The 15,873-nt window shown below is 40.3% G+C and overlaps 2 protein-coding genes across 2 annotated transcripts; one reads left to right on the forward strand and one right to left on the reverse strand.

Annotated features, from left to right (window-relative positions):
* Positions 1 to 4,461: 4,461 nt before the first annotated feature.
* zcchc4 (zinc finger, CCHC domain containing 4) lies at positions 4,462 to 14,304 on the forward strand (the record flags this gene model as incomplete). Its single annotated transcript, XM_083909865.1, has 13 exons — positions 4,462 to 4,632; positions 4,879 to 4,997; positions 5,079 to 5,161; positions 5,630 to 5,902; positions 6,594 to 6,674; positions 11,496 to 11,568; positions 11,637 to 11,787; positions 12,576 to 12,676; positions 12,827 to 12,948; positions 13,630 to 13,705; positions 13,792 to 13,843; positions 13,925 to 14,093; positions 14,178 to 14,304. Exons 1-13 carry the CDS (start codon positions 4,515 to 4,517, stop codon positions 14,302 to 14,304), a joined length of 1,545 nt encoding a protein of 514 aa, XP_083765991.1. The 5' UTR covers positions 4,462 to 4,514.
* LOC310944164 (putative E3 ubiquitin-protein ligase TRIML1) lies at positions 6,685 to 10,351 on the reverse strand. Its single transcript, XM_083909866.1, has 7 exons — positions 10,222 to 10,351; positions 9,762 to 9,964; positions 8,612 to 8,707; positions 8,297 to 8,536; positions 8,117 to 8,136; positions 7,894 to 8,024; positions 6,685 to 7,398 (listed from the first exon to the last, which is right to left on the reverse strand). Exons 2-7 carry the CDS (start codon positions 9,960 to 9,962, stop codon positions 6,794 to 6,796), a joined length of 1,293 nt encoding a protein of 430 aa, XP_083765992.1. The 5' UTR covers positions 9,963 to 9,964; positions 10,222 to 10,351; the 3' UTR covers positions 6,685 to 6,793.
* Positions 14,305 to 15,873: the final 1,569 nt, after the last annotated feature.

The following is a 15,873-nucleotide window of genomic DNA, read 5'->3' on the forward strand; positions in this document are numbered from 1 at the left end:
AAATCTTCTTTCAGGGGCAGAGCAGGCAGTCGCACTCCATCATCGTCTCCAGAGCCACTGTGGGCGTGTTTTTATTATACGTCCTGACTTATTACCATCGCTTGTCATCAACTCTTACTGGAACAAGACTGAAACTCCGTGTAAAACACACTCTGCCTAATTGTAGCATCAGATATTAAGAGACGCAAGGTCATTAAAACAAGGCAGAGCAAAGCAAGCACTTCCCCGGGGGCCCAAAGCTTCACATTTAGCTTAAACTTTGAGGGTTTTATTGGTCAAAATTGAATATACTACCCATAAGAATATGGTTGTTTCAATGTAAAATACCTTTTGCAGCAAAACAATAAATATTTGATATAAACTTAAGGCAAAGGCCTTGCTTTACAGAGGCGGCCATCTTGGGGCTTGTTTCTACAGCTAGCTTAAGTGTGAAAGGTAAGCTTACTTTATAAAAATGAAGGAAAAATTACATGATTTCTGGAATGCGAAGGCCACCGTAGTTACTAGCTAACATGCTGCATTTTGCAATCTGCAGACTCACCACTAGATGTCACTACTCGACTTTTTAGGAACTTCTCAAATATGTCAAATGTCTGGATTTTGGACGATGTCCTGATGCTGTTAGCATCTACATTCTTCAGGACTCAATTTCCAGATATTTTGTGGAGTTCATTGTCGGGGGGGAAAGCGTTTAAAACATCATTAGCCTGATAGCATAGTTCGCTAAGTCATATTTGAATGTTTTCAGAAAACAAGAAAAGAAACACATTTTTGGCAAGTTAGGCAGATATCACAATTACCAAAAAAAATGACACGCAATTATGCTATTAGGCTAACAACATAGGACACGTAGCGCTAACTACGCACCGCCCACTTAGGTCTTCCCGTTTCCGCTTCTTCCAACGGCGAAAATAGACTACCACCACCTGCTGGTCAGGAAAGTAGAACGTACACGCTGGATAGTCGTCGTTCTTTGCTAACGGCTAACCCAGGGGTTGTGATCGACGGGCCAATGAGCATCTAGTTTTTGAGGGGTGGGCGATATGAGCTTGAAATTATCACATCACAATATCCCTTAAAAATAACAATATTCAACAACAAGAGCATATTTATGATGCAAAAAATGAACCTTTAAATCACAAAAACAGACGGAAATAAGTCATTAGAGTGTGATATTAGGTGGTGGGCCGATAAGGGACGGTCCGTCTAAGCGAATAATGCATGAACAGAATCCTTTCAGGGCTACATTATTGTGCTCAGTTTTGGGGCGGTACAGTGTTTTGATCTTAGGGGGGGGGGCCCTGAGCGCCCCCTTGTTACGCCTCTGCTGAGACACAGTAGCCGACAGAATCTCTCTAGAGCTTTTAAAATCCAGAAGAAAGTGTTATTTTTGTCAAACTATACAGCGATGACAGAGCGTGAACAAGAACAAAGCAGCGACTTTGTGCTGATCAAAACAACAACAATGGAATCCTGTGAACGCATTGTTACAGCCTACAATCTACATAATGGGAATGATGTGTTTATATGAAGGCAGGAATAAAGAGAAAGCTCTTCTCACCAGTGCTGCTCATGGTTCCAGTCAGACGTCTTCTCTGCTCAGATGCTTCACAGTCAATAAGCCACTATCCACACTGACAGGACATGGAGGAGGAGGAGGAGGAGGAGGATGAGGAGGAGGATGATGATGCCACCAGCTGCAGAGCTCACAACCCTCACAGAGGATGGAGGATGAGGCGTTTGCACGGGGGGTGACTCTGCCGCAGAGAGCCCCGGCTGACCGCGGCTGCTGAGGCCGCAGAGACGCGCCGAGAACAGCCGCACTGTGGAGACAATCGTCCCGCACACACACACACACGGACACACACACACACACTGTGTCTCTGTCTCACACACACACACACACACTGCTGCAGCAGGGGCTGCGCCGTCTCCGTACAGCAGGCAGTGCAGGTTGGGTGTGGGCGCGCGGTGGAGAGAGAGACGCGACTGTGGTTAAGACAGACGAGAAGAGGCACGGCTGTTTCCGGTGACGCTTTCAAAATAAAAGTCATCATGAAAGACAGTTTATTACCAGTGGATAAAATGCAACAAACGCCTCACTTAAGTGCCTCCTTAAATAATACATCCAAATGAAGTAAATTAAGAGCCGAATTGATAAGTTAACATTAAAACCACATGACGAAGACAGCATTGGACTTAACAACTCCTGTGTCGTGATGTAAAAAATCGCTGGTTTTCTCTATGAGCTTTGGTGCTAGGGTCATTTCATTAACTACCATTTCTGACGAGAAAAAAGATGTTCATTAACATTCAAATTCATTAAAAAACTAGTGGTGGACAACATAAAATACAATGATGTAAAAAGAAAAAGAAAAAGTAATTTTTACATTGGAGAGTACCGTTTTCCTCAGTGCAGTCCAGCACATGCTTTTATTTTGAAGGAATCCCCCTCCAGCTTCCGGTCTTGTGTTTAATAACAGCGGGCATCTTGTCGGTGTTTTGCTTCAGACGCCTGCAGATGCTGCCGCTGTGCGCGGTTTTCAGGCGGACGGCGGCACTGCGCCGGCGGCGCAGGGACTCATGGGAGTTGTAGTCATTACACAAAGTAAACAATCACTCTAATGAGCAGCATTGTGCTGATTTGGGACTACACGTCATGCTCAGTGTAAACACACTGCACTGTGTGTGTGTGAGAGAGGTGGAAAAGGGTGAGAATATAGGTCACAGAATCAGTGCAGACATTTATCATCTTATTATTTTATATAAATTCAAATGTATGGCAAAATTTGATCAGTTTGAGAGTCTGGGTTTACACATTTGCAGCACAGCACATGGCCAATTTTACTTTTTTTTTCTATTTCTTTTAAATGACTATATCATATTGTTGCAGTGATTTAAAAACAGAGAATCTGTTTACATCATTTAAAATATAGAGGAAATCATACATTATAATTTTTTTAATTATATTACTTAAGTAAAAGTCTTAAAGTACATCAGTATAAAATGTTTTTTCCCATATACAAAATGTACTTAAGTTTTAAAAGTAAAAGTATTAAAAGAAATAAACAAAGTAAATTACAGATGTAAATGTTGTACATTTGTAAATTAATACACATTTGTTCAGCCAGTTTAGCAGAGTGTGTGTGTGTGTGTAAGTGAGAGAGCGAGAGACTTAAAATAAATTCAAGTTATTTATTGACATATTTAACACAAAAGGCAGATTCAAGATTTTTATTTTTATTTTTTTTTAAATCATCAATACAAAGCAGAAAAGTCAGAAACAAAACAGCTTTAAAGAACCAAAACAATACTTAAATTGTGAATTAAATGAAAAATAACACACAAAAACATGCAGGCTAAAGTGTCAACAATCAGTCAAATTTTCAAACTTAAATTTAAAAAAATTATAATAAATAAATATTTAGAGCAGTTTCCTAATGTACGTTTTTTTTTTTTTTTCTTTTATTCAAATACCTCCTTTTACTCTGCTTCTCCACCACTGTTGTTACTGAGGCTGAAGTGACAGTGACGCCCCCTGCTGGTTGTACTAAAACTTCATTGAATCAAAAAAAGGGACTGGAAGAAAGAAAAGAGACAGAGAGAGAAGGGAAGACAGAAATTACAAAAAGTGACAAGTGGAAGAAATATGTAGAGAGATTGGACAGTAAAAAAGGAAAGCGATAAAGGACGGGAGAATGAGAGAAGGCAAGGGATGAAGGAAGGAAAGAAAACTGAATGAAAAGAAAGGAGCAATAGCAGAAAGAAAGAACGGATGGAAAGATATGGAAAAGGGAAAGCAATAAAAGGACAGAAAGGAAAGAAACTCACACAGGGAAACAACATCCAGTCCAGTCAGTGAAACCCAGTCCACGTTTTGCTACTGGTTTGTGGACACTGGACACATTACACGTCACTTTATCGTCACAACAAAGACGAACATTCAAACACATATTAGACATTAGCGTTTACTCAAAAAGAGTGCTTTTAAATTATTAATAATATCAGAGAGAAGAGAAACTACGGAATCCGTTCCGGGTTTTGCAGCCAAGAGCACGAAGCCTGTTAAGGTAAACAAACGATACGAATGACGGCAGGCAAGAAAAAACCCGTAAAACTAGCAAATGAGAGCGTTTTACTTTCTGATAAGTGGACAACTGTTGTCACTGTCGTCAGTGGTGAAACACAGAAAGTCGACAAAAAAGAATATAAAGTAGAAAAGACGAACTCACGAGCTTCTCTGCTGCGTTGACTTGAGAGAGCCGCAATGCGGAAGTCCCAGTACGGAAGTCGAACGTTGCCGCCCAATAGGCCAGCCAATCAGGAAGTAGGAAGCGTGAATACGGGTATTTATTGGGGGCGGGGCTTATTGTTGATACCCAATGAAAAAAGGTGGGGGTGTGGCCGGGGCTTTTCGGTGCGACGTAACATCGATTACGTCATCAGTGTGCGACTCAGAGCAGCATGGCTTCCACTCACGCTGGTCTTTAAACGGGTTTTTTTTAAAAAGTAAAATGTCACCAACTGTAAGAAACATTAAAGACATGGACACGACGGACATAAACGAGGACACATTTGGGATAGAAGTTATTCTTCTGCCAGAGGGTAAAACGGCGCCATGTTGCCCACACGGTAAGTCTAAGTAAAAACAACACCAGGTCTCATTAGGAATTCCTAAATATTATAGGTTTACTTGGCTTTTAATATATGACCGCGCCTTGAATTATGTTGCTTTCAATAATGTATGGAGCAACGTGGTGTTTTGGTAAATTCGGCATGTATCTGGTATTGTATATTTGAGTATTTTAAGGAAATACAACACCTTTTATATACCTTTTATAACCTGTATAGTAATGTCAGTGTGTTTTTTTTGTCCAGGTCCTACCTTGTTATTTGAGAAAGTGGCCAGAGGAGGAGAGAAAGGCCGCAGGTTTTACGCCTGCTCAGCCTGCAGAGACAGGAAAGACTGCAGCTTTTTCCAGTGGGAAGACGACAAGGTAAGGTTCTTCTTATCACCGTGATACCAGACTAGTGATCTTCTTTAAATGTAATTCATATAAACTGCTGTTTCTGTGAAGGTGTCAGAGGCCAGGCTGTTGGCCAGAGAGGCAGAGAACCAGTCCCGCAGGCCTGGGATCAGCCATCAGGAGAACTGCAACAGGTCAGAGGTCAAATACTGTAGTCTTTATTAACCTCTAACCACTTGTATTTACTGTGATATTTACGGTTGTTCAGAATATGTAGGTTGTCCACTAACCTGCTTCATTTGAACACACTTTTATTGACATTACAAGTTTTAAACGACTGTAAAGTCAAGTCAATGTGAACAATAATCTCAAATATTGTCTATAAGGAAGTAATAATCTCTTAATGTGAGTTTAAATGTGTCAAAACTTGATATGTTAAGTCTTGAATACTTATCATTCCCATCATTATGATGTCAACACTACCATGCACAGAACTCTCATTTTCAGATTTTTAGCACGGTTTAATAACAAAAAAAAGCGTGTCCACAGTTTATCACGGCATAATAATCTTGATTATGACAAAGATGTTGATAACCTATATGGTTGCCTGCCTGTAGTTTCAGGTCTTTGGTTTTAAAATTCCCTGATTTTTGTCCCCACAGGTTCAGGAAGTTTCTCTCCCTCTCTCCTGACGAGAAGATCTTCTGTCAGGACTGCCAGGCTCTGGTCCTGCCGGGAGAACGCGACGCTCACTCCCCTCACAAGCGCGTCGTCGTCACGGCGGCGCAGCTGAGGCGTCCCAGCGTGCTGCTGCGACCTCTGGACAACAAGAAGAGCAACGCCCAGTATCTGTTCACTGACCGCAGCGCACACTTCCTGCTCGACACCTTAGCCGCTCTGGGCTACAGGAAGGTCTTGTGTGTGGGAGCACCCAGGTGAGGGACACGAGTGTTTACATTTATTTATAACGCACGACACGTTACCATAACTACTGACTGTAAAAAGACGAGCGTGACGTCATGTTGACATGCCGTGGCACAAGAATCCCGATTACCAGTTAGCTCCGTTAGCTCCTATAGCGCCAGTTAGCACGCCTACAGTTGAACTGGAGCGGTCTGTTAATTAAAAGAAAAGAGCAGCGCTACAAATACCTGTGTACTGCGTATGTGTGCCTCTGTTTTTAAAGTTTACCGTTACTTTAGAGTCTCATTTTAACAAGCGGGAGTCACGTAAACATGACGTAACGCGTTGTTTTCCAGTCAGTCGTCATGGAAGCGCATCGTGCGCTAACGTGCGTTAACGGTTATTTGTAGCGCTGCTCTTTTCCTCTAATAAACAAATAAAGACCGCTCCCGTTTTTTACTGTAGGCGTGCTAAAGGAGCTAACGCAGCTAACTTGTAAACCGTACCTTGATTCCGGTGTCGCGGCACGTAAATATGACGTCATGCCTGTCTTTTTACGGTCAGTCGTCATGTAAGCGCCGTGCGTTAACGTTGACGCCATTAACGCACCCAGCACTAATCTATTTATTTATTGTGAAGCTAACAAGTGTGGGATGTGTGAGTGCTTTAAAAAAAAACACATTTAAAAGTCACTTTGGTTGTTAATGTTTGTGTTTATTTCAGACTCCAGGAGTTAATCAAACTGCGAAACCTGGAGCAGAAGCACGAGCCAATGAAGAGTCTGCTGCTGGACATCGACTTCAGGTTAGTTTCTTATCAGGGCTGCGCTAAAAGAACAAAAACACTTACTTAAAAACACTCAAACCGATTAATTTATGAATCTATTAATTGAGTAATTGCTGCACACGAATCGAGCGTCGTCATCACAGAGCAATGAGGTGACAGAGCTCCATGTGGTTCGGCCACGTCTGGTTCTGGTTCTGTGGCGGCTTCAGGAAGCGTACGGCGGGATACAGGAGCTCGGTGAACTGGTGGTGAGCTCTGTCGAACACCGGCGTCACTGCCGCCGAGAACCTCTGCAGCGCGACCGCGGCGTCGGCGTCGTAGAACGTCACCTGGCCCTTGTCGTAATCCACCCACACGCCCACCTTTGCCGGCGGCGCCTGCCTGACGCCGTGGCACGACACGTGCCGGTCGTTGTGCCAAGCGGACAGAGCGCGGTCGCGGAGCTCCACGCACCACGAGTTCCTGTTGCGGCCCAGCTTGGCGCCCTTGTCCTTGCCCTTCCTCTGCAGGCTAGTGTAGGCCACGCCCACCGCCCAGGCGGAGCAGCAGCGCACGTCCACCTCCCAGTAACTCTGACCCGCCGTGATCGGCGACGAAGCCAGAGCGCAGCAGACTTTGTCAAACTGCAGAGGGCGATCGGGAGCGGACGAGGCGGAGCCTGCGAAGGACATGCCCCGCCCCTCTGAGGTCACCGCGATCTGACTGTGGCACGTCTGCCTGTCAATCACCACAGGGGACGAATCTGTGAATTAGAGACAGAATCCGTCCATTTATTTAATCACTTTACTCATGATTTATATTATGGGCGTTATTTTACATCTTTTATAGCCTATGACTCTTTTTGTGTGAATTTCCCTCATGTGGGATGAATAAAGTCGTCTAAAATGATCTAATTTGATAGAATCTAATATAATCTTGCCAAATATGACCTAATCTAATACAGTCTAACCCAATGTAACCTCATATAATCGAATAAAACTTAATATAACCCAATCTAATGTAACCTAATACAACTAAACCTATTAGAATTTAATATTATCATGTCTAATCTAATTCAATCTAAATCTATGGATACCCACTGATACATTTTGCAATAATAAATGTTCAATACAGTGGAATCCAACTTCAGAATATTGAATTTTCAAAGATAATGGTTAAATTGTCAATGCTAACTATCATCAACCATTGAAAATCTCAGCTGTAAAGAATAAATGGAGAATAATAATAGTTTCAGTACCTAACAGGAGAGTCTTCCTCTGCAGCTGAGCTTTCAGGTTTTTAGAGACGGAGAACAACGTTTTCAGGAGCCTCTCGAATCTTTCGTCGTTCAGACGGATTTCATTTTCGGAGGCATCAGGTTTCTTATGACTGAAGGAGCGACAAGAACGAGACGATAAAAGACAAAGTTTACAGTGTAGGAGCTGAAAACTTTGTATGTGACAATGATTTTTTGTTTTTACCTCAGATGCTCAGAGTGACCCTTGAGAGGGGACACAACAAAAACAGCAGCTAAATACAGTATTAATACACTATTTTAATATGCAGTAAATTGTAAATAACGGCCAGATATTTAAAGTTATTCTGGAGAAATAGAACAAAGCAGATTTTTTTGTTAAATTAAGCAAAAAAACTCCTCCGACCTCGTCGTCGTCTTCCTCTGCGGTCGAGCTCTTGCTCAGCGTTCTCTGGATGCTGCAGACGTTCTTGTTGACCAGGTCCTGGTGCTGCTTCCAGGTCTTCAGAACCTGGTCCAGCCTGGTTCTCGTCCGCCTCAGGTCCAGCTCCAGCGAGTCCAGGACGGCCTGTTGGTCCTGCTTCAGAACGGCCCGCATGTTCTCAAAGTGCTCGAGGACGCGCTGCTTCATCGCCTCCGTGCTCCTCTGCAGAGAGGGAGGTCGTGTTGTTGTTGCCATGTTTGTGTTGTCGTGATGTTCAGGATCTGGACTCATACTTACAGACAGATCTTTGCTGCGCTTCTTCAGAGACTGGATGTGAGCGTCAGTCCTGGATCTTTCCGTCTGTAGCTCCTCTAACTGTCTGGACAGCTGCTCCTGTACAGTTACAGTTAGAGGGGTGAGAATCAGTGTAATACATGATATAATAGTGATCATTCATATATATATGTTCTAGAACTATACATCAACATATTCTTCTTATTGAAGAATATATAATGCTTCAAAAAGAGGTAAAGTGCAGGATTTGCAGTCGTGACTTTGTTTTCATTGCTCCAATTAAATTCAAATGACTTAATTTATCAAGTCAATGACCAAGGGAAAACAATGCTTAAACTTGAAACTAAAATAATTTATTGCATGTAAAAAGTGGATTTAAAATAACTAAGTCATTGTATGTTGTATAACACTGTGTTTAAGCCACTTTTACCGGATGACGAGCGGGACAGGAAGTCAAACACCATCACAACAATAAAAGCGTCATTTTATTTTTATTTAGTTTATCATAAGGGTTTAGGGCCACAATCGTAAACTAAGACACAAAGTAGTCTTTTGGAGGTGAAGACTATATAGAAGAGCCAGCAGGGGGCGCAAAAAGAATACTTTGAATGGAAATCTGTGGGAAAATAAGTCGAATTATCGCTTGATTTATCATTTAACATTTTCAGCGAGGAGTCGCTTGTTTCACGTCTTCTCCAACAGAGCGTGACGTCAGTTTTGTCAATTATTTTCCTATTTCTAAGAAAATAGACGATAAAGTCCAGTTCTTAGGATTGGACACAAGTGTGATTGATATGTTATTGGTTATTTGGTTATTTGCACATTTACTTAAAAACCACAACATCAGAGGAAAAAGAATACATTAAAATAGAAGCACATTATGTAAACCAGGAATGGATTTTCTTGAATGCTCATTATCTTATGCGTTTTGTTCCAAGCGGTTAAATCTTTGTTTGAAAAAGAGTTCCAGGACTCTTCTGTAAACATTGATCCACTTCCTCCAACTGTAAAAAAAACAGTAAATGACATTTTTATGAGTCTGTGCGGTCGTGATCTGGGAGTGGAGCCACTCAACTAATTACTCGTAAATCTAAAACTGTCATTCATTAAATGAGCAGACTCACGTGACGCCACTCGCACCGCTCTTATTTACCTTCGTGGGCTTTGCAGATTTCCTCCTCTGCAGCTTTGGCGAGCGTGGAAACGGCTGAACCACCGCTCTGTCGCTGCTGGACTCCAGCGGAGCGAGGCTCAGTCCTCCCTGCAGTACGCCGCGGGCGCCCGTAGGCGGTGCTGCGAGACCGCTCCGCTCTGACCGTGCTTCGCCGCCACATAGGGACTCGTTTTCTGCCATTTCTGAGCAAAGAAAAACGCATTTACAACTCGGTTTTTGTTGTTTTATGTCTTTAAGTTGCACTTTATTTCCAAAAAAACAAAACATTTTTTTGTTGTTTTTTCAGCTGCGTCTACAGAGGAAACCAGTTCCTCTGGTTTTTAGTAAAGTTGACTTTTCCGTCAGTTTGTTTACTGTGGAATAAACCGCTGTGAAAACCTATCTATCATAATTAAATGCAGTATAGTTGTAGTTTCTAAGAATATAAATCTATTCTTACCTGAGATCTGCTTTTTCCGACTTCTTTACCTCCTGTGTTTTCGGTGAAGAATGTGCAGGGTGAGGAGGGCGAGGAGGGCGTGGTCCTGTGGTGCAAGCTTCAGCCTGCAGGTCACACCTCACGATCCTGATCTGATGTTTGTGTTTTAATCATTTTGCGTGTGCGCACACACACACACACACATTCTTGTACTTGCTGCATACTGAGGACCAGCATTTCCACTTTATACATCAACACAATTACAAATATCTACTTCATGAATGACATCTACAAATAACTACTGGTTGCAGTACCATAAAATGTCTGCAGGTGGAGCCCCAGAGCAAAAAGGGCTGGAAAACTTTTTCGATTTTATTTTATTTTTTTAATTTTTGGTCCTACATTTTACAAAAACGTCATACTATACTATGTCGACCAAAATTTAAAAAAGAATTTGACAAAAACGTCATACTATACTATGTCTTCCAAAATTTGAAAAAAAAAATTGACCCAAAATGTAAAAAAAAATTTGACCCAAAATTTGAACAAAAATGTGACCCAAAATTTGAACAAAAATTTGACACAAAACTTTTGGTCCAAAATTTGACAACATTTTTGGTCCAGAATTTGGCACAACATTTTTGGTCCAAAATTTGACAAAAACGTCATTCTATACTATGTCGTCCAAAATCTGAAAAAAACATTTACCCAAAAATTTGGTCCGAAATTTGAAAAAAAAAATTTGGTCCAAAATTTGAAAAAAAAAAATTTGACCCAAAATTTGAAAAAAAAGATTTGGTCCAAAATTTGAAAATAAAAATATGGTCCAAAGTAAAAAAAAAAATTTGGTCCAAAATTTGAAAAAAAAAATTTGGTCCAAAATGTAAAAAAAAAAATTTGGTCCAAAATTTAAAAAAAAAAATTGGTCCAAAATGTAAAAAAAAAAATTTGGTCCAAAATTTGAAAAAAAAAATATGGTCCAAAATTTGAAAAAAAAATTATGGTCCAAAATTTGAGAAAAAGTCGTCCAAAATTAAAAATTTTGACAAATTGAGTATAGCATGTTATAGCAACCTAAGGAAGTGATTTCAATAAAAACAAAGTGAGGACCGGCCAAAATGTCCTCACTCCGTAAAAATTACCTCACTTTGTTGGTTTAAAACCCTCACTGGTCCTCAGTATGCTAGTATGCTGCAAGTACAAGAACACGCACGCACGCACACACGCACACACACACACACACAGCTGATAAGTTCAGACTTGATGTGGGTTATTTCTTGTTGTTGTAATTTCAGATATTCTCAGTTCTACGGTCAGGACGAGTTCTGCCACTACAACATGTTCAACCATCACTTCTTTGGCGGAGAGGTAAACCGTCACAGACTCTTGTTTCCCACTCCCAGTGTCATGTTTATTTATTAAATGTTTCATCTCAGGCGTCCAGCGCGGTGCTGAGCTCCTTCCTCACAGAGGCCGACGGAGAGAAGGCGGTGATGGTGGCCGACCCTCCGTTCGGCGGTCTGGTGAAGCCTCTGGCCAACAGCTTCAGCCTGGTGTCGCAGACGTGGAGGAAGCTGCAGAGCTCTGGTCGGTGTCACTGTGAAGTTTGAGGCCTTACAGGAGGTTAAAAAACGATAATAAACAACAAATTATGAAGCATAAAAGACATTAGAAGGTCAAATATTGTCATATAATTGATATAAAATGAGACAAAGCATGAAACTAAATACATAACACTTTATCTCAAGACTTAAAGGTCTATTTATTTGATAATTTCAAGTGAAATTAAAGTCAACTTGTGTTTCCTCTAATGCACTTTTCTTACTTTGGATCTTTTTAAAGACGGCCAATAATTATGACCCAAAAATGTAAATCGTGACAACGGCAAATTTGTGCATATTGTATATATAATTATACTAATTTTAAATATTGTTTTTTATAAAATATAATTATAGTAATAATCATATATACGTATATATGATATAATTCAATCCAACATTATTTATAAAGCACTTTAAAAACAAAAGCTGAAACAAAGTGCTGTGCATCAGAGATAAATGTTGTAAAACAAATAAAATAATATAAAAACATTAGACCTAAGAACAAACAATAAAAATAATATAATGTAGAAAGTAAAAAACGACACAAATGAACAAGTCACACATAACTATGAAAAAGATAAAGCCTCGATAAACGTCTCATACTCGGTCGAAAGAGCAAAACTGTAAAATTAGTTAGAAAACTAATTAGTTCCATAAGATATTTGGAAAATGAGTAAAAAACACCATTTTATGAGGGTTATTTATAATGTATAAAGAGAAAGTCTTGTTTCTGGGACCCAAAAAACATTGTTCTAACATATTTTGTGTGTGCAGAAAACAGCGACAGTGAAATGCCCACACTGTGGATCTTCCCGTATTTCTTTGAGCCGCGGATCCTGGAGTGTCTCCCTTCATTCTCCATGCTGGACTATCAGGTAACAGCAGATCTACACTCAAAAATAAACCTATAGTGGATTAAACAGGTCTATTTAGTCTTTAATGAAGACATTTTGTGGTATAATAATAATAATAATAGTAATACTCACACAGTAAAAACAGTCTTTGTGTCTCATGTCTCTCACCAGGTGGACTACGACAACCATCCTCTGTACAAACACGGTAAGACGGGCAGGAAGCAGTCGCCCGTCCGACTCTTCACCAACGTCTGTCCCAGAGACGTCGTCCTGCCCAAACAGGAGGGCTACAGGTACAGGACACTATGTCTGTGTCCTGAGAATGGACCAGAGAAGACTTTTAATGTGAAGAAACATGGCTGTTAACTGTAATTGTTCAGCTGATGTTGAATGTTGAAGTCTTGGGACGAAGAAAACGAACAAACTAACTCGTAATAACGGCAGATTTCAGACTTCACAGCTGAAGAAAATACTGAAAAAGAAGAAAATATTAGAAAAACGGGAAAATGTCCCACAATACGAGGATGTTGAATTAGGAAATGATACGACGTAAACATGGGTGTGTGCGCGCATGTTTGCCGTTTTCCAAGATTTAGACCAAAGCGTAGCTCGAATTTTCAAACAAAAAGGTTTAGTTAAACTTGATTAAAGAGCCAAACTACTGTTAAAAAAGTCAGTAAACACTAAATTAATAAAATGTCAGGTTAATGTGGATTGAAGGCGTAAATGATCACTATTCTATGTCAAATTACAGCTAACTAGAGACGTCACATGTCGTGTTGTCCAACACAGAGCGCTGTGTTCTGCTGCTAGGCAAACACTTTTATTTTGAAATCCTATGAAATATTACCACAAATATTGTTTTTCCCAACACAGGTTGATTTTTTTGGGGGATTTTTTTTTTCCACTGCTGACCAGACTAGAAAGTTCATGCATGTTGTCGTATAATCTCTGAATCTCGTCTCTGCTTGTAGATTTTGCTTGGTGTGTCAGAGATTCGTGTGGTCCCTGAACAAACACTGCGCCAAATGCAACATCTGTCCATCCAAGGTATATAATCACACTTTTATATACATTATGTTTACATTTCCAACTCAAAATAAAGTTATAAAAGTCGTCTTTTTTCACGTTTGCAGGACGGCCGTGAATGGAAACACTGCTCCACGTGTGGGAAATGTGTCAAACCATGTATGTACTGTGCATTTTTACACATTTTCTACACGTACAGATGAACAAACATTCAAATTTTCTCTATTGTTTTGCTGACAGCGTGGAAACACTGTCAGGCGTGCGCCCGCTGTGCTCTCCCCGATCACCCGTGCGGTCAGAGCGGTCAGATAAAGCAGGGCTGCTTCAGCTGCGGCAGCCTGCAGCACAAACACAAATCCTGTCCTGCTAAAGTCAAAGTCACGCAGAAGAAGAACAACAATAAGAGCAGGTGAGGCTATAGAAGAGCACAGAAAACTTAAAAAATATATATTATTGACTTGCCCTGACCTGTTTCTGTGTGTCTGTGCTTTAGTAATCGGTCTAATAACGCCAAGAGCGGAGGCAAAGATGTGTCCCATCGTCCCGTCAACAAAACCAAAGCTAAGAGGAAGTCAGGAGCGGCTCGCAGAGCGAAGAAGATGGCTGCTCAGTCTGTGTGACCTCAATAAAAAGAGTTTATGAAGTAAGATTTTAGCCTTTTGTTTTTCATTAAAACACCATAAGTTGCTTCCTTTTCACAGTTATACTGTGTAATGGCTGTAGCTGTCGTCCTTTCACAATAAAACAAGCATTAAGGCCTGTGGAGTTATGGGAATAAATTTAGTGTGGTTATTTTTACAGTGAAACCTAGACAGTGGCTTGTTAAAAATCAACCTTTTTGTAAATAAACGACTGGTCAAAATGAGTCAGATAATGTAAATGAGTTATTTACTGTGAAGAACATGCAGAGAATCATTGAGAAAGTAAGTTAAATATTTTTTTATCCTTTTCTGTCTTATATTTGTCAGATTATTTTAACATCTCACCAACTTAATTTTTCAGCTGCCTAGTTTGAATATTAATGGCTAAACTACTACTTTTAAATGGTTGCAAGTGTCCAAAAAAGTGCTTTAATATTAACATAATTCTTATTATTTCCAGTGTTACACTCTGAAATATGTGAGAATTAAACTATTGGATTTGGTGGTTGAATACAGTTAATAATAAACTAGAATTGTTGTTATTATATAACACATTTTGTCATCAAGGGGCTGCATTAGTCTGTTTTTGTTGGTTTGTAAAGTCGATATGCGTCATTTTGGCCACAAGATGGCAGTAATGTTAAGGTTTTCTGTGAGTGTGTGTGTGGGTGTTTGTCAAAAGAAGCTGTTGTGGGGGGTTATTGTTGTTTCCAGGGAGTCATGTGAAAGGTTTGTGTTTATATTTACGACAATTATACTAAAGAGAGCCACATATTATTTTCCGTTAAGAGCAACACACATGCACACTATGATTCTGCTGTTTTCTAGTGGAGCAGCTCATTGTTTTTCTATATATCTATATATAGATGTAGAACAAAACAATGTGCTGCATATGTATTTATGGTGATGATAATTAAAAGGCTAATGCATTCTGCAGAACACACGCACACACACACACACACACACACCTGCTCTCAGTCTCTGTGTGGACACATACAATGACTCTGCACTAACAAAAGCATCCATTTAAATTAAGAAAAAAGTAATTAAAGGCTCAAGAAAAAGCAGGAAATAATAATATAAAATGAAAACCTGCTGAAAAACACTTGTGCAACACAGTCTTACAAGACTAGAAAAGTAAAAAATGGGGGTTACCGAGTTAAATAAATAATAACTCACATGCCTCATTTCTAATCAAAAGTGCTCGGAGATATTTTTCATCATAACAAAAATGCATTTTGATTTCGTGGCTCCGTCCATGTTGATACTTACAGTATCCAAGCAGCACGGGGTTGCTGTGATAAAGTCCAGATAATGTTTCTCTCATTTTGTCTGATTGCTGCTTTTGGACGTTTGGCTCCAGGGATTTATTTTTGTTCTATCTTTCCTTTTCCACAAGTGTTCGTCTCATTTCCTGTCACATTCCAAATTCTGTAGATTCATGCAAATCTAATCTCCTGTGGTCGGGCGCGAGACACAGCTCGGCTTTCTTGGAATCTCAATCCTGCGTCCGCTGATAGCACGGCTCTGAAGACTGAAGGCTCTGAG

This window comes from Microchirus variegatus (assembly GCF_963457635.1).
Source record: "Microchirus variegatus genome assembly, chromosome: 2".
Lineage (NCBI taxonomy): Eukaryota > Metazoa > Chordata > Actinopteri > Pleuronectiformes > Soleidae > Microchirus > Microchirus variegatus.

Bases quoted from the DNA above. Each gene is read 5' to 3' on its own strand.
- LOC310944164 (XM_083909866.1), bottom strand. From the start codon at position 9,962: ATGGCAGAAAACGAGTCCCTATGTGGCGGCGAAGCACGGTCAGAGCGG. The intron at 8,537-8,611 runs GTAAGTATGAGT...CCCTCTCTGCAG, and splicing joins AGCGCAGCAAAGATCTGTCT to AGGAGCACGGAGGCGATGAA. The intron at 8,025-8,116 runs GTAAAAACAAAA...TCGCTCCTTCAG, and splicing joins GGTCACTCTGAGCATCTGAG to TCATAAGAAACCTGATGCCT.